Genomic DNA, 18,973 nt, shown 5'->3' on the forward strand with positions numbered 1-18,973 from the left:
CCTCATTTTGTGCATGACTTCAGAAATAATCAAAAAGTTAAGCTGAGATAAATGATATGAGAACCGAGACATCATGATCACAAAAGTTGGATCAATTTGTGCCCAGGCAATCAAAGCACCATCTCATTTCACTCCTGAGGATTCCGTGATGTTATAATTTGTTGGAAAGAAGTTGGTTGCCAGTATGAGCTTATGCCTTGCAATTGGTGAGGAAAGGAAAGACCTCCAAGGGAAAGGACAACCGGGTGCAGAATGGAAATGTTACCCAAGGACAGGAGCAAACCCTTATTATTACAAGATCCATTTTTAAAAATTATTTTGGGGAAATTAAGAACCTTCATTTTTAAGTTCCCATTGGTAAGGTTTACACATTACACAAGAAAAGTGTATTTTATCTGGGAAAGGTGAAGGGCTGAGTCAGATCTCTTGGTGTCTGAATGTGTGGAGGAGGACAGCTGAGGAACTTTCAAACCTAAGGCGTAATGTATTATACCCTGATACCCTGTTGATGTTTCCAGGGAGTTAACACGATTCTGACAGTCCTGGTGGCTGCTTCAATCTGAAATATATGATTGTGTGATGTTTTAATATATTTATTGAAAAATATTTAATAAATATTATTTTTCATGAATCTGTGTATATTATTTTTTCCAGACTGTTCCCTATACTTCTATCTGCAGACATTCTTTAAGCATTTCACCTTATGATTCTATATACTCTTCAGTTCTCTTGTACCTTTTAATCATTTTTAGCATCCACAGGAGTAAAACTCTTTTAATGTAGGCACTGTACCTCTGGAAAGATGAGAGAGGTAAAATCAGCCTATGACAGAAGTGAGCACTCATGAGCTTATTTAAAAATATATATATTTTAAGTGTATCAAAGGAATGAATTCAAAGGGTGCATGTAGATAGCCTTTGGTAGTTAGGTTGATGTGTGGGCTTTAGATCAGTGAGACTCAGCCATCAAGGTCTTTGCTTGCCTTACGCTTGTTTTCACACCATGCAGTGAACAGCAAGAACAATTATGCTTTGCCAGTTATTCCACCATTTGAAAAGCCCACTCTAGGGCAATTAACTGACCTGCTTTCCCAAGTCTCAGGCCTGGATGAGTATGTACAGTCCTGATGTTTGTGAAGGTAAACCTGAGATTTACAGTAAGCAAGAATGCTTAGAGCTGCTCCATTCAGTGAACCAGAAAGTGACAAAAATATTGGTAAAATGTCCCAGCACAGCATTGAGCTCCTACAGAGATTTACACAATAGGCAGGATTTAAAACAAACACGAGAATAGATGCTATTCAATTAGGACCTTCACATTAAAAAAACGTCTGGTATAATTGGGTGAGGGGAAGTCTTTACTCAGGCAACGTTTATTGAGATATAAACAATGCCCAATTGTAAAAACTAATTAAATGATGGGGTAAGGTAACAGAGTTTTGCCTGCATGACTAGGATATAAAGTTTATAATCCGTGCTGTTATAGGACAAGAGCAAGAACAAATAATCGTCTATCCAAAAAGTCAATTATGGCCTTGTCTTAGTAATAGCATGCTCCAGAGGTCAAATAATACTTTTCTTTAAGTAATATAGTCAGTTTTCTATAGAGATTGAAGCTTGATTACTGTTCAGTGTTTGTGAGGAAGCTGAGAGCAGCAAAAACAGCCTAATAAATATCACACCCAATTCATACACATTAGTCCACCCATTAGGTGCTATTTCATACCCTTTGTTTTGTTACTGCTGGCATGACACATCACTGCACACTGTAGGTTAAAACACATGTTTGGAGGCCCTCTTCAGTGAGCCCTTTCCTTGAATGTTACTCTATTATTGGGGACTGAGATGTACCATTTGTTATGTGCGTGAACAACCAATAACAAAGTATCTCCCAAAGAGTCCTCTTCCAAAACAATGATGTCCGTGGTCACTATTAAGGCATCTTTTCCCCTTAGTAGTTACCTTGGCTCAGAATAGAATCAAGTACATTCACTCTGCTGTCCAACTGTTGCCATCAAATTCTATGAGAAGGCTGCATACAGAGCAGCAGTGTGCAAATGCACACATACCTTAAATGAGTGAATAGCCTTTAAAAGCACACATAATTTTCTCTCAGACCAAGCATCTGAAGCAATCCGAGTGGAAAAACTAATGTTTTTAAGTGTTGTTTTAAATCCATAGCCCCTAGCAATGCGTTATAATGAACAGTAGATACACAACTGTACTCAGAACCTTAAATGTTTTCACAATAATTTTTACTTTTCTTAATTTAATTTGCTGCATTTTAAGTTTGAAAGTAGCAAGGACCATTTCAAAAGAAAACTTCAAAAACAAGATATAACCAGAGACTTTTTGAGGATGAAAGAATACATGTAAGGAGGATCAAGACCCTACAGTGAGATCAGCTATTAGCTAATTAAATATGTGACTAAAATTCATCATTTTAAATAGCAGACGTATTGATGGCGAGCAATCTGGTAGGCAAACAAATGATAGTGGATTTTTTTTTTCCCTGTATCTTCAGAGAGAAACATTTATCTTAATAAGATTCACTGTGCCATAATACATGTGGAATAAGTCAATGTCTACTAATTAAAGGACACTGTCAACTTGATTTTCTAAACAGCTAATTAAAATATGTAGCATCTAATAGAGCACTTCTTGCAAAGTATGCTCCGTTTAAAAAATACGCTCCTATAAAAGTTACTTGTTTTTCTATTCCCTTGTGTTTGCTTTTTAATTGGTTTTTCTACAAAGGAGGATCTGCTGAACTAAGGTTCTATTTCTGTATCAAGTTCCATTAATGCACACCCCTGTATTTACGCAGAAACCAAACGATTTGTCAGTCTAAATGCCTATATAAGAAAACAATGACACTAATCCTAAGGGTTGCTGTTGTTGCTGTTTCAGGGATGACAAGGTTTACTCTTCATGGTTTTCTTTGAGGGGGTGAGGGGGGTGTTAGATAATCCATTAGTTACCTGATGGTGTAGAATGTTCAAAAATAAATGCAATTTCCATATTGATAAGGAATCTTTAGCCTTCATTTTATGGATTAGATCCGTTTCTCAGAATAAGCATGCTTCTCTACTTCTTATTCTGATTCTGTATGTAGCTTTTTCAAGAGAAAGAAGTTGTTGCAGATCTGTCAGCAAGGCTCTGGGAGTAGGAGGATGTTTGGATTTCCGGCATATTGCAACACAGTTCTTGGCCACGAGCAAAGCTATGTGTGTGAATCTCATTTTATATCCGTTGTTTGCAATACCACATATTTTAAGAGAAATTTGAATGTCTCTGTACTCCTAATGCTAGATAAATGATCACAAATCATTCCCTAAAAGAAACTGAGATAGCATAATAAAGATACCTCTGCATATATTATGCCATGAGAGACTGTGGATGAACTGATGCTGTCATAGAAATAAAGCAAGTCCTGTTGCATCTTAGACAATTTAAGTCTGTATTCAAAGTTCTTAGTTCAAAGCAGCCTATCATTTGCAATGCTTGCTTCCTCTTTACAGATTCAGATTTAACATTTTCTATTGCATTCTTTTTGCCTTAAAACATTATTAGCCAAATAATCTTATTAGTAAAATTCTTAAAACTTATCTAAAGTGTGTTCTTGTGGTGGAGGAATCTAATACAGTAAATTATGATACTAGCACTCCCATTTCTTTTTCATTTCTCCCGGCCAGTACATAAAAGTCATCACCTTTCCATCCAAGGCATATGTAGTGTCCTTCAGAATGCATCAGAATGGATCCTCCATCAGCTGGAGGGATCCTTGTGGGAGCAGCATTAGGTCCCTCCTACCTCAGGCAGCACGCGATAAGCTCAGGATTTCCAAACATTTTGTCCTCAATAGCAAAGAGGTGATTTTAGCATGTACTAACAGCTAACACATAACATGTTAGCACATTATAATCATGCTCTTTCCTGTCATGTAAAATGTGCCCTTTTGGAGGTATGTGCACACTGAACTATAGGGAAGTTCAGTGGCTGACCAAAGAGGTTTTGTCAATGTCTATAAGGACAATGACTCAAAACCAATCCTCCTCATCGTAAATAATTTCAGGAGAAAGAAGAGATGCCTGTGAGTTGTACTGCCAAGGACTTGGGGCAGATGGAAAATTATTTTTACTCTTCTATAACTGTACGCATTCTGCAGTGTTACCAGGAGTAAAAACCTGGTTTAGTCATTAACATCATCAGGTATGAATCAAAGAAGCCTCAGGAGATGCTTGTGTAGAGAAAGCAGATATTCTTTTCACATAAACAAGCATTTTTTCTTACCCTAACTTCATTTTAATGCATACATATCTTTAATAAACAAAACCATTATTTTGAATTGTATCAGGAAATTTCTATCTTTAATATTGCTCAAACAAAAAATACTAAAATGTGAAAAGCATTTTGGTTATTTTTTTCCTATGCACATCTAACATGTTCATTGCCATAATGCAAGATTGTTAATGCCAAAAAAGTGAAGCAGTGATCTATAATTTTAAAATGCCAGTGATTCCAAGCTGTCACTGATCTTGGAAAATTTCCTCACTACCATGTGGAGATCAATAACTGTTTATAGACTTTTCAATCCTGGTTTATATGGGGCATATTATTATGGACTATGTCAAATCTCGTAACTGTGAAGTGGAAGTTTGATTTCACACACAAACCCAGCCCAAATCCCACACTGCTATGGCAAGAAGGACAATGTGCAGGACAATGTGCAGACCTATCAGCTTGTCAGCACCTGCTTTACTCTGGGAAAATAACTGCACACATCCTCAGATGTAATTTCTGGAGGAGGAAGAGAAGGTGATTATGAACAGTAGTCAACATGGATTGACCAAGGTTTGCCATGCTTGACCAAGTGCATCTACCTTCCATGATGGAATGGCAAGGTGTGCAAAATGTGCTGTACCCCGACACTGTAAAGAAATGAGTCATGAAACGTTCACATGAAAAACGCAATCAGATTCCATTATTCCATTTAATTAATTCAGATGTACAGGAACTAGAGTCCTGTTAAAATCGTAGGTTTCATCTCTCTAGTTACACACATACTGTAAACTCCCTGGTAAGCAAGGAGAGTCCTCAACATGACTAATACTACTACAATATAGTCATTTGTTACATGACTGCACATTCTAAATGTGTCAGTATTTAGCAAACTGTAGAAATGCATACTGGAAACGAAACATACATTTTCATCCTAATTCCTTTAATAAGAGTGTGTAAACATGTTAAATTGTGCAGTTTCATATCCAATGTCTGATTTCTAGTATTACCAAATACTGCCTTAAGGTATTTAAGCACTCTTTGTGCTGTGTTATCATGAATTAAAAAGACAAGCTATGAGAAAAGCTTACATACAAAATTAAAGTGGCCACTCCAATTCTCTAACTTCTGTGCAATTAAAGTGGCATCAAAAGTGAGTTCTGAAATATGATAAATATACAAAATTAGTAAGCATGGAAAAGTCTAGAAGTTCTTTTTGGGTATACGTTGATGGCTTTGCCATAAACTAAAGCCAAAGGCCAACTTCTTTTAATCACATGAGAATACCATGCTCAACTTCCAGTGGTGGATTACCATGTAAATCAGTAGAGGAAGCAGTTTGAACCTATCCAAATAAGAAAAAGATAACATTAAGAGTCCAGAAAGGTGAAAAAATAGATAATTCATCTTTGTTCTTTGTCCTCGTTTGGTTGGGTTTTTTTTGTTTGGATTTTTTTTTTTTCCACTTCAGGCTGTGCAAACCAGGAAAAGTTGAAAGAGAGGGTAGAAGACTTGCCAGAATACAGTTCAAAAAGAAGGAAAGACATTTAAATGGGCATATAAAGAAACAATTATGTTACATTGGTTGTCGAAGGCAGAGTGAATGTGAAGTCACATGGCTCTGAGGCGTGATCTTTTAAGCCGCTCCTAATTAAATGCATCTTTCCTCCTACTGCATGCTAAGAGTCTTCCAGGTTACTGGCTGCATTAAGTGAAAATTAGATGCTTATTCAACGTATCTGTATGAACGTTGCAAAGTTGATTGAAGAAAAAGATAATGTGTGAAGTCTGTGTTAAAAAAGAACGTTGCTGATTCATTCTAATGTGCTTAGAAGTTCCTGAAATCCTATGCTTCATCAGTACCTCGTAGTATAGGTCAAAATCCTTAGCAGATAAATGCTTAATCCAAGATAAATCGTAATAAATCCAAATGAGATTAGACCTGTACTGAAATATTCAATGAGTGGTGTAAAAACACGTTTGAATGACTGTGATAAATCAGTTGGACTCACTGCCTAAATTATGTGAAGAACTTCAGAGGAGGTGCAAGAACAGTCAAAAGAAAAGCAGGAATTTACTGATAAATGCCACTTGGAGGGCAGTGTGGAGAGTTCTTAACCAACCTCACTTTTGAACACAATTCTTCTGATCAGCCAAAGGACTGATTAGAGACGAGTCTTCATGGTTTAAATCGGTGCTCTGATAAAGTCACCTGCTTTCAAAAAAAAAAAGTCTTATTTATTTCTTCCTCCCAACTCCTACTATTCCAAACCAAAGTACAACCAGCAAGAGCCTTAAGGCTAATCTTCAGTGGGATCCACTGTCATTTTCATCCCCTCCCAGTACAGCAGCTTATGATGACTGGATGTCATGTTCAGTATTTATAGTGAGCCATATCTCTGCATACTTTCATAAATCAGGAAGGCATATTAACCAAATCTTACAGTGCTATGATGGGCTAAATGCATTATGGTTAGAGCTGGACAGGAAGATTAATTTTAAAAGTTTCCCTCTACCATCTGAAATTGGTATAGAAGTCTGGAATCCTTCTTTATCTGGAAGAATTTCCAGCCATCTTGCTTTGTGACAACAGCACATCCTCTTAGCCTCCCCATTATAAACAAAATGATGCTGTCCTGGAGCTGCGGTCCCGAAGCTTTTATAGTCAGTTGCAAAGATAAGCTTTGTAATGGGTTTCTACGTTTACCTTGAAAATCGTGCTCTCCCTCTATTGCATAAAACACATAAATACTTCTGACAACATTTGGTATTTACTCTAAAAAGTGGTAAGCATTAAAAAGATACTGATTTAGAGTGCTATACTCCGAACAGGAGATTTCAACATCATGCTCATATAGCCCTGTGGAGCTATTAGATTTTGCCACCGACATTAGTATCTCCTATTCATCGTAAAGTAATACAATCGAACCGTGATCCAGGTAAGCCACTTCTCATTAGCGAATCACGCCCCCTCCATTCAGCACAGGTTCCTAAGCTTTTCTGGAGCCTATTGTTGGGTGCTCAGATTAGACAAAGAAATGGGGCGGACTGTGGGAGGAGTAATATGAATTAGATGCTCAGGTAGAGACAGATGTGCGTAGACAAAGCAACACAGGTGCTTCCCTAATTCCTGTGTAGAATGAGCCCTCACATCCTTTGAGTTGAGACTACAGAGCATTTTCGTTGCCTACAACATAGGACTCATTTTTCTGAAGGAGAAACGTAAGTTCTTATTTTAGAAGGTGTTTTTGTTGGTGGTTTTGATATGTAACTAAGAAATGAAGTGACGTGAAAACCAACTAAATCTACTCTGCATATTACAGAGCTAAAAATATATATATTAGCACTATTCCTTTGTAAGAAACATACCGATAACAATCCACGTTTCTTCATATTTGAACAGACCTACTTAGATTTGTCTTTTTTAGCATAGCAGTTTCAGCCTGTACTCTGAAGATTACAGAAGACCTTCCTGGCACTATTTAGTGTTACAGTTTTAAACGATGGTTAGGAATGTCATATGAATCCAGACTCGTATCAAGAAGCAAATATCACATGAGGATCATTAACTGCGCAATGCAGACCTTTACTTGGAGATATATTTGCTTTGTAACCAATATTAAGTATAGCTTTTAAATATACATTTTTAAGGAATCTAATAAATCATTGGAAACAACTGCAATATGGAAAAGTGCAGATTGGATATAGTGTAAATTAAAAATAAAACAAACAAAAAACAAGCAACAACACCCATACCTTTCTAAGAGATGTCATTTACTTTAGGTATACAGGACTCTGGAATGAAATGGTGTTGGAAAAGCTGTGGTCTCATTCTTTGATATCTTTTAATGCGTTGTTTGAAACTGGACTTTATATATATATATATGAAACAAACTTGTTCCCAGAAAAAGAAAGAAATCTTAATTTAGCTCTGTCTACTTTCCTGATAATTGCATTTCATAACCTCATTTTTTAGCATGATTTGTTTCACGGGCTGCCTGCACAGACAATATCGCAGGTCCTTTCTGTATGTGCTGGTTTGTCTCAAAAATGAGGATTTTGACCAAACTAATAGACAGATGAAGCCAAACAAACAAATTGCTGCTATGCTAATTTCTGAAACAGATGGATCCGATCCAGTATTTGCTAGCAAATGCAATTCATTGTCAATCTAACACAGAGCCGTGTATGTCTTTCTGTCATTCTGTTATGTATAGCATATAGGGAAAAATCTGGCCGTGGATACCCCGCCCACAGCTAAATTTATACACAAAGAACTGAAAACCAAAGTCCATAAACAAGTACAAATCCTGCCATCCTTAATGGAAGCAGAGATTAGGCCTCTGTCTTGAAGTCCCAGGTAAAGATCTTCAAAAGCCCGGAGATATCAGGGCTGCAGTCCACCCTCGCTGCGTGGCAGAAATACCCTTGAAACCAATGCAGGTTGCACTCAGTCTTGCAGCACAAACAAACCACGCTGTAAACTTTCTGTTTTCTAGAGGTATTTTATTTAAATAGCTGCAGCTTTATTACCCCTCATCGAGCTCCAGAGGAAAAGAAGTCACTAATAAAGCAAGCATTTAGCAGGCAGCCCCTTGCCCAGGCCAGGCAGTCAGCCTGCAGCCCCGCTCAGCTTCCCCAGGCGCTCTGTCTCTGCTGTTGGTGCATCTTCGGCTAAATTTAGCCTAATGTTAAGAATGACCTACACAGCAAGGAAATAAACTGTTTGAGAGAGGAAAAAAAAAAATATAGGACAAAGCTTATGTTTAAGGGAAAGCTTCCCACAATGTTCTATTTGTGGCACACGATCATACATTTGTGTCACATCGTCTTATCCGTTCCTTGAGCATTGATTGAAAAAAAAAAAAAAAAAAAAAAAAAAAAGAGGTTTTTTTAACCCGCACAAATTTCTTCTCTGTACATCTTTATCGGAGGAGGTCAGTGGCGGAAGGAAGCACCCCCCGGGCAGGGGGTCTGCACGCACCGCGTCCCACCGGCCGCTTTCTATTTATTTCCAGCTCCACTCCGTGAGGTACCTGGATGCATCGCGGCCCCGGCAGGGAGCAGAACCCGCGGACCCGCTGGGTACGTTACCCCGGCTCGGTTCTTTCCCCTCAGCCACCCACCTCCGGGCTCACCGAGCCACGCGTGCTCCCCTCCCCACCCCAGCTGCCCTCACAGCTCCCCCGGCTGCCTCAGCCAGCCGAGCACGGAGCCGACTCCCCGCGGCTCCTGCCGAGATAAAAGGCCCATCCCCGCTCCCCACAGCCCCAACCCGCCGGGCGCTGCCGCCGACAAGATGGCGGCGCCGCTTCACGCCGCTGCGTAGCGCCGCGTCCCGCCCCGCTTTGCTTTGCAGCGCGGGAGACCCCGCAGCCGTCCACGTGCCGTCGCTTCACGCCGTCGCGCATCGCTCGGGACACGGACTGTGCGGCTCCTGCAACGCAAGATGCGCGTGCACCGCGCGGTGAGCTGCGGGATGGGGGGGTGCGATGGATGGGGGGTGTAATGGATGGGGTGCAATGGATGGGGGTGCACAGTGCGGGGGGGGATGGTAAGGAACGGCCGGAAAATGGATTTGAGGAGTTTTCTCAACTTTGCGGAGTCGAGGTTCGGGGTAGGGGGGGGGGGTTGGGAGAGAGCTGCTTTAAGGTCGCTTCGTGCTCGGCTGCGCTGCTTGATATTGCATGTGAAAAGTGGGGAAGAGTGAACTTGAGGAGCATTTCAGGTTCGGTGCAGCAATGCGTTTGTAATGGCCCCCAATTACCGCGTGCCGTCGTACCGTGAGGCTGCTGTGAGCAGCACCTGGCTGAGTGTGGCCGCAAGAGACCGGCAGAGCGGTTAGCAACCTCAAAGTAAGCTTTTAAAGCTGTTCCTGTTGGTTTATTCGCTTCAAACGCCTTGAAAGGGTGTTGCGAGGAGTGCGGTGCTCAGCCTTTACCTTCCTTAGTGGGGTGAGGAGAGGCAGCAGGGCGGCATTGGGCTGGGATGAGAAAATGGAGGCTCACAGGTGTGTGTGTAGGAGGTGGCAGGGGGTGCAGCCTCGGCTGGAAGCACAGCTGGCATCTGCAGCCATGTGCACGGGGCATGCAACAAAATGGGCCCGGGGATAGCCCTGCATGGGACTTGTATATGTAAGGAGTCTTGCAAGTGTTTCAAAAAGTAGCATTTTAGCACAGAAATGACTTTAAAAGATGGTTTTTCCTCAGTTGTCCAGGTCTTGGTAGGGTGATGGGTTCCTTTCTATGCTGCTCTGGGTTGGCGTGGAGGCCATTAGTTGTAAATCACTTTCGTTGTGTAAATGTTAGTTGTAAATCTCTTTGGCATTGTGGCATAATTCCTTCTTTGCCTATTACTCCTTTCCTTAGGTGTACTTGGAGTTATTGTCACTATTTGCTTTATTAAACTTTAACTTTGTGGAAGTAGATATGTTGCAAGTAAGTTCTTAACTCCGTTAGCGTTCTTGGCTCATTTCTACCAGTGTTAACTGCCTGGTGGTGTTCAGATGGGCCTGGTAGTGTTGTGAAGAGTTGGGGTAGTAATCCAAGTGGATGTATTTCTATGGAAGGCTACTATATGAGAAAAGAAACGAAACCTTAATAACATCAGTTAGATTATTATCTTTAACTTCTTTATTTTAGCCTTAAGGAAACTTCGTACCTACCAGATAAATATGTGAAATTGCATCGTATTTTTACATTGATCTGGCAGCCTGGATACGAGAGCAGGTGGAGTGCATGGCCCTAATGTGGCTGTGCATCGGGGCCTGTTTCTATGAGCTCTGGGTTTGTTCAGAGTGAATAGGGGGAGTGCACCGTAATTAGAATTCTGGCCTTGTGAGAATAATACTGTCCTACACAGGAAAGTGCCTCAGACTAATTGCAAAATAGGCCTGCTGTGCAAAGGTGGGTATCTGTGTGTGTATTCTTCAGCTTTGCTCAGTTTTGGGAGAATTTGGCTGGGATAATCTTACATCAGAGATCAGGGAAGTACAGACAAGATCAGGATTAAACAGCAGGCTGAAAAATCCTGCTTAAACTGTGTAACAGTGACAAAATAATTGTGATCACTCACAATTAGCCTGTTTGGTTTGCGGTACCAATTCAGATTTTTCTAAGCGAGTATATACGCTTGTGTTTTTTAATTAGCTCTCCTTGATTTTTCTTGCATATCTTAATTAAAAGTTTGGTGGTTGTTGTTAATTATGATGTACTTGTTTAGCTTTTTGTTTAGTCTTTGTTCTGTTTATGAATGCTGCCTTCGAACAGCGTTGCTCTTACTCAAACATCTTGCCTGATCGTTTTCCTCTGGGGTTACAGAAATGATAATCAGCCTTATGCTTGTGCTGTTTCCAGGTGCCAGCCAGAGACTCTTTGGAAACGACAGCTCAACAAACAGGCATTCGTGCTCTGCCCTGACCGAGCGCTGCTTGTCAGGGACCCAATTTTAAAGCATTAAGTGCTGGTCACTGGCCTGACCTGCTGGTGGGACTTGCTGTGTCCCTCTGCTTGCAGTTGGAGTTTTGATGCTTCCTTTGTTTGGTTTTGGTGTGGAGAGAGATTTTACAGTGGAGGATCTAAGTGTGTGTTATCCTTCCTGTAGCCTTTTGTATTCCAGCAGTTCATGTCCCCAAACTGTAGTAACTATAACATAGGAGCACAGAAAACTCCGAACCTCCTGCAAAATGGAATAACGCATAAATATTACAGTATATTGCTAGAGTCAAAAAGCAATTGACTTGTGAACGGGGGCCTGATGAAACATTTTATTCGCAATGTCCTTTCATTATTTATTCAGATAATTGATGCAATGTTAGAAGTCCCCAAAGTGTGTGGATGCTTCTGCAATTTCAATGACGTAGTAAACTGTTTTTTAAGGGGAAAAAAAATGCTTCATATCCTCACAATAGAGGAAAATATGCAGCCTTTGTTCTTGTAATGATGTGAAGTTAATGCGTGGGATGGTGAGTTTGGGATTTCCATAAATTAAGGGTTTTTCTCCCCCTTTTCAACAGTTGGTTTTAGTGCTGGAAAAGGCAAACGTAGCTTCTATGAAAGTTTTGTAAGAATTGAGTGAAAAATAGTAGCTCTGATAATCCCCCACCTCCTCCTGATTGTCAGAAGTAATAACAACAAACGGTGTTTGTGAAACTACACTGATACATCTCCAGCTCAAGAATACAATGAACAGATGCCGTCTATTCCTGTCCACTTCAGCATGTTTACTGTGCCTAGGTCATATTCTTGTTTTCGTGTTTCTAAGTGCCCCTATAGCTGCTTCCTTCTAAATGCAGTCAGCTGCTCCCTGATTTGGTTTACGTGCTCTTAGTGTCTCCCTCGGGTTCTCTCCATTCACCCGTCTTTCACAACAGACTCTGCAAGCTTTGTTAATCAGCTCATCCATTTGCATTAGAACAATTTTCTTTTCCAACGCAAGAAAAATTGTTTGCACCCCTCAATGCTTGCTGCCATTCCTTAGTTTGAAGCAAATCTGTCCCTGTATCTAAGTTGATTATCGAATCTATCGTTTGCTGTACTCACAGCTAATGTTGTGGGGGTTTATTTGTGTGTGTCCACCTATGTTATCTGGCCCCTTGCTCGCCTTTTAAAAAAGGAGGAAAATCTTTCTTCTTGATTGATTTCTTCCACTTGGTTCCTTTCATCTTCTTCACTGACTGGTAGTTTTGTCACTTCTGGGATTTCATGCACTATTTCCAACACGGTTGACTTTATTTGAACCCTTGTCCTCTGTATTTCCTTGCAATGTATAGCTAGAATCCTTGCATCTTGCTGTTGTTTGAGTTTGCCTTTGTTTCTAGTTTTCAGCTAGATGTGCTGGCCTGCTATGCCACAAATGTGTCTGCTGATGCTTTCTTGTGGGTAACATGGAAATAGCAAATTTTACTCTTCCCTGCAAGCCTGTTCACTGTGCATCCTTTCTGTTTTTATTTGTGCTTAAGAAGGTATAATTGAGAATTTGTACTAGGTGTTTTCACACAGCAGTTCACACACTTTGCCATCGTTGCTAGTTGCAGCAGCCCATGTGAGGTTACCTTTGGCTGAGCTGTTGCTCACTGCTTATGCAGATCCCTGGTCCTCCAGGCTGTATCAAAACTCTCATAATTTAGTGGGGACGCTAAATTATGGAGAGGCTTCCCAGGTCCCAAAGAGAAGGTCTGGCACCCTTGAGGTGAGGAAGGCTGCCCCATCTTTTGTGTGTATTACTCACTAAGACCTCAAAACCTCATTCTCCTGGGCATGTTCTTTGACCAGCTGCAGGATACTAAAGCATGCACTTTTATGTCTAGCTGTAGATTACAGAAGATTTACTCGCCTTATACATGCATTTTATGGAAACAATAATACCCCCAGCTGATTTGCTTCAGTTTGCTGGGGAATATTGTAAGTTGGCTTGTGCCTGGGTGCTCCCAGTCTCCTGGTTGTCTGTTCAGCACTTGCTTCTGGCTGCTTTGTGTGTGTAAGGCTTGGTTGTCCCACATCGGGTTATGCTGCAGTGTAGTATTGAGTACTAGTGGCTTTGCTAGAGGTTGTTGCTGTTTCTAGATTGGAGGTTAGCAAGCTTTTACAGAAGTTTTTATGTGAATTTGGTCATGTACTTGAGACTCCTGTTTCCAGGCCTGTTACTTGCCAGTAATTTATAGTCATTCCTCATTCTAGTGGATGTCTTTTCAAGTAGTTTTTATTGGTGTTTTTTTTCTCCTAATCCTAGTTTTCTAAGATAAGTCTGTACTCTAATCCTGCCTGTTTATTGGTCGTATGTTCTATGTTTGTCTTTCTAACCCTGTGGCCTGTCTGGAATCAATGGCAGAAGGGCAGGAGCTCCAGAATCTGAGCTTGCAGTCTCACTTGCTGCTGGATTGGCCTTGCTGTTTTGTTGTCCCTCAATGTGTGTCTAAGACTGTTCCTGCAGAGATGGTCACCCAAGAGGTTTGGTTTGAGTCCTGAGAGAGACTTGGATGCAGTAGGAAGAGTCTGCTGTGCAGGTCATGGTAGCTTGTCCTTGTGGGTAGGTGTGTGATACTGAAGGGTGAGCAAGAAGATGAGAAGCAACAATTGCTGTAGACTCGTGCAGTTCCATGTCACACTGGCTGCTTTCCAGTCCATCAGTTAACTCGCAGTGGTTGTGAATAATGTCAGCAGCCCTATTTCACACAGCTTTTAACGTCTCTCTTATTATTAAGCCAGAGTCCTGTGATGTCTTAACACTAACAGGGCAGCCAAAATTTCCAGCTTACCATCAGAACTGTAGAGAAAGTAGTTGCTACAGTGCATTTGCCACAGCTGGCAGTGTGACCTGAGGGGTGTGATGCTTGCTTGCTAGCCCAGACATCTTCTTCCAGTATTGGAAAGGAAGAAACTGATGCCAGGCTTCTCTCTTGTCCTCTGCTGGTATGTGGGGGAAGATATTAAGGTCAGCCCCAGGCTCTGTGTGCTGTGACAGCGTAGGTTGTTCCCTTTACACAGATGGTCTAGCTAATGAGTACATTGCTGAATAGAGTTCTGAATCAGGGTTATTAGCACCCAGAACTAACTACCCTTTATGAAACAGGAGTTTAAAGAAATCTGTAATAATGGGATGCTTTGGTGTAACACAGGCATGTACTTCATGGCTCTGTGCATGCATCTCGCTCATCTTATCCTTTAGGTGTTCAAAATGACACCAGGAATACCAGCTGTATGTCCTGAAAGGTATTTCCAGAGGTCACAGCTTTTCCTGTCCCCTCATGAAGACAAAGAGGATTCTTCATGGAGTGAGGCAGGGAAGGCCCAGGAGCTGCAGCCTGATCTAAAGCTTCCTTGCTTGCTTCTAATGGTGCTCTCTACAGATTGCTTGTAAGGAAACATGGCTGAAATTTTGCCAGGTTGTGTTGCTTATTTAGCATTGAATGATGCTTTGGGGGTCCTCTTGTGGTATGGGGCTGCCATCGAGTGACATGCTGCTTCCTCCTTGCTGTTAACCTGTCAGATGTGGCGCTCAGTGGTCACCTGTTAACAGAGTGGTTGAGTTTGTGGGCAGGATAAGGAAGTGATGATGGCCCAGTTAGGCACTGCAGAGCATCTGGCCTGTCTGTCTTCATTTGAACCTTACAAGCAATCCCTTGTGTAGAAACTGAAGGTTTTCTGGGATCGGAGCGAAGTAGAACCTTCATTATGCTTGCTGTATTCTTAAAACTATTTCTGTCAGTCTTGCAGAAGCACTTGGAGCAGGTTATTAGTGTTTACTTTTACATGTTGTCTTCAACATTTTTAGTATCTTTTTATTTTGGTTTGTGTCGTTGATGTGATATATCTGTCAGATGTTTTTCCTTCATTACTTAAGAGCTTAGGAAGCATGTAATAGTGTCTAGTTCTGACAGATTCTTTTAAGAAATTACTGTTATGATCTTAGGATACAATGAGAAGGTTGCCCCTGCTTTCCACAGGGAAAAGTGAGTGATGGGATTCCAGAGTTTGTTGCTTCAGGAAGTTTTGCGTCTGTCAGCAGTGTGTGATCCCAATCAGGGGTGTTTCCATTGCCTGTAGCATTATGGCAGTGTATGTGGAGTGTCCTGATAGTGAAAACTGGAGCTGTGAACTGATGTCAGTGGGAAAAGATTTGTACCTCAAGCAATCTGGGTGTGAGGAGTCGCACAGCATTCTGTGCTGGTAGTGTTGAGGCCTTTGTGCCATAGCCAGTGGTAGATGGAAGGTGACAAAGGCAGGAGTAAGTCTCATTTGTCATGGTTTAGCACAGGAAATGTGTTCTTTGCTCACTGGGTGTGTGTGGGTTCAAGCTCTCTTGAAATATTTTCTAAGAGATTGCTTTCTTGATACATGCTACTGTGGGCACTGGGGCTGTGGAGAAGGGTAAAAAATAAGAACTTCATTGGGCAAGTTTAAACTTCTTTCGTTGTTCAGTGTTAGAAGAACAATTAAGTTTTATCAGAGCAGAGCAGGGTGTCCCTAGATGCAGGTTACAATGCATCCGGTGATACTATTAAAAGTAAGACTGTTTGTTGTTGCATTGGGGAATCTTTATAAAACATCAGGAAAACTGCTTGGAAGCAAATAAATGCATTCAAGCAGTGGAGTGAAATACTGTTAAATTGCAGAGAGGTGGCCTGTAGCTGGGTAGCTTTTCAGAGCAGCTGTTTTGATGCAGTTTGTTGCTGTTCTTTCAGTTATAAGTTGGATGGGTTGGAACCCTTTTCTTGGGGCTTCCCTGGAAATCCAAGCACTGTCTGTGTATTACTTAGGAATTGTAAGTCAGGTCCACTTATTAGCAAGTTAAACCTTTAGACAAGGTTTTATTACTTGAAATGCACTTTGAATAGGCTTTCCTTTTAAAATAGTGTTTAAAATTTCCACTGTTCTTCATCTGCCTTAATGCAGAGGAACCTGAGAAGTATTTGCAAGGGTATGTCTGGCAGTGCATGAAGTAATGTAATGAGAGTAATAAAAGCATTTGAAGGTTTGTGAGAGTAGGGCAGGAAAAACTGAAGTCTTTCAGACCAATGAGAGTCATCCTGATCCCAAGACATGAGCAGCATAAATCCTGGGGGGGAAAGAGCCCCCTGTGGTTTTCTCTGCTGTTCTTGTAGTTGCCTTTCTCTAACCCCTTCCTGTTTGTGTCTCAGTGTAGGCAGTTCAGAATCATTGCTGGTCCATCCTGAAATACTGGGCCTGCTTTGTTTTTCTTCCACCTTCACACTTGTTTTATTGCCTTTTAATCACCTTGGGTTTGGGCAGTATGGCTGTTACTGTTAGGTGTGCGGTAGGGCAGACCCAGTTGAAACTGAGAGTTTTTAAATGTGAAACTTTTAAGACTGGTTTATGTTCCTCCTGCTATCACTAAAACACTCCAAGAGGCAGCTGTTCTAATAAGGAATTGGGACAACTAATAAGTTTTTGTGTTGTTTCTGTCTTTTGTTTCATTCCTGGTTCTGTATCCTTCCTGTGTAATTGCAGGTTGGAGGAGATGTAACCCTCCTGCACTCTGCTTGCTGGTCTCCTTTGATTCCTGCTGCACCTCTCTTCTGATCCCCTATCAACCACCTCACATCTTCCCCAGATCTTCTGATCACTGTCTCAAAGCTTGGAAACGTCACCTGACTAAATCCCGCTTTCAGGTTTTCAGCTTTGTTCTTATTGATATTATTTGGCCTCGGTGCAAGGTGTGTGGAATGCTTTATTACAGAAGAGTCTAAACCAAATCCATCTAAAATTAGGCAGTGCTTGTTGAAGGGGACCTGCTTCAACTTCTGTGAGGGTTTTTGTGCTCATGCATAGAGGCATTAAAAATGGCTGAACTCTTGTAAATCTCCCTGGCAAGTCTGGGCTTCTTCAGTGTCTGAGCCCTTTCATTATTTACAAGTAAATACATTTTAAAAATGCAGTCATAAATCTTTGAAAACTTCTTCATTTGTGCTTGGTTGAAACTTTGCAAAGTTTTATTATGCAAAACTGACAGCAGGTAGAAATGTTTACCCTCTCTTTGTGGGTAGGGTTGAATCCTGCTCACAGTGATGGCAAAGCAGGCTGCACATTTCACAGTCTGCAGTTGAATCACAGTTTGAAAATCTGTAAATTTACAAGGAAGGAAACAAAGTCAGGGAGAAGGTGTTGAATTGTGTATTTCTGAAGCAGAAGTGAAGCAACCAGGAAGGGAGGAAAGAATTGGCTTTATCTCTTAATGTGTCTTCCTAGAATATATTCTGCCTCTTAATTTAGTGACTGCCTCTGGGTTCTTTAAAAGGCATTGAGTTTTGGCCAGGGGAGAGGAGCAGTGTGACCAAGGGATGCTGTGGTGGCTGTCCCAGATGTCTGTCTGCTGAGTCAGAGTGGAGCTGTGATGCCAATACCAGTTATGGGAAGTGTAGGACAGGTACCACTCCTATGTGTCCCAGCCCTGCTGGCCCTTAGCATGATGTCTGTCCCCTCAGGAGCCCTATGCAGCTGCTGTGGGGTGACTTTCCTGAGCTGTCACCAGATTCCTAGACACATCCTTATTCACTGCCCTACATGCATGTCCAGATCTGAGTGCTTTGCTGAGACTTTGCTTGTGATCAGAGCTATTTACATCTACTCATTTTGTTACCTCTGTGCTCTGCCGTGCCCTTGGGAGCTTTGTTCCAGTCTCCCAGCTTTCACACATAAGTATCCACAGTGGGATTTGCAAATATACCCGTCTGTGGAAAATTGGTGTATGATACTTAGAGCAGCAACGCAGCATTCAAATTACACATCTCATAAGGTGTGGGGGAAAAAAGTGGGCAAGCAACATTAAATAGCGTATTTGTACAGAAGCAGCTGAATTCTCATTTCTTCAGGTTTATATATCAAATTATGCATTTAGACTTGTATGTTGGAGGGCATTTTTTTTTTTACCTGCTTTTTACATCTCCTGTCTTTTTACTCCTGGCATTTTTGAGGATTTAGATCCCAAACTCCTCTTGGATTTGTCAATCTTGGTACCACTTAGAAAGGTGACAGTGTTCCCATGGCATGTTTAGTCTCCCTACATCAGGGGCAGCCTCAGCACATAGGCAGTATGTTGCATCAGCTTGTTTGTGTGCTGGTGGGTCCACAACAGAGACAGAGCAGGAGGCAGTGATGGATTTTTGTGAGATGCTCATCAAATAGAAGAAAGGAATAGAATCTCCAAACCACAGCAGTTTTGTTTCAGCTACAATC

At 41.3% G+C, this 18,973-nt stretch overlaps 1 protein-coding gene across 6 annotated transcripts in view; it reads left to right on the forward strand.

Moving 5' to 3' along the window:
- The first annotated feature begins 8,889 nt into the window (after window positions 1–8,889).
- Window positions 8,890–18,973, forward strand: part of ELAVL4 (ELAV like RNA binding protein 4) — a 73,382-nt gene continuing 63,298 nt past the window's right edge. For 3 of the 6 annotated variants that reach the window (XM_032446208.2, XM_085512349.1, XM_085512354.1), the window contains exon 1: window positions 8,890–9,365. In XM_032446208.2, coding sequence (XP_032302099.2) covers window positions 9,321–9,365 — 45 coding nt within the window. In that variant the 5' untranslated portion in view covers window positions 8,890–9,320. Of the gene's footprint in view, window positions 9,366–9,442; window positions 9,748–18,973 lie in introns of those variants that run through there. The other 3 variants (XM_085512358.1, XM_085512350.1, XM_032446210.2) reach the window with 3 other exon arrangements.

This window comes from Coturnix japonica, chromosome 11, assembly GCF_054131305.1.
Source record: "Coturnix japonica strain WE chromosome 11, WE-NBRP24, whole genome shotgun sequence".
NCBI lineage: Eukaryota > Metazoa > Chordata > Aves > Galliformes > Phasianidae > Coturnix > Coturnix japonica.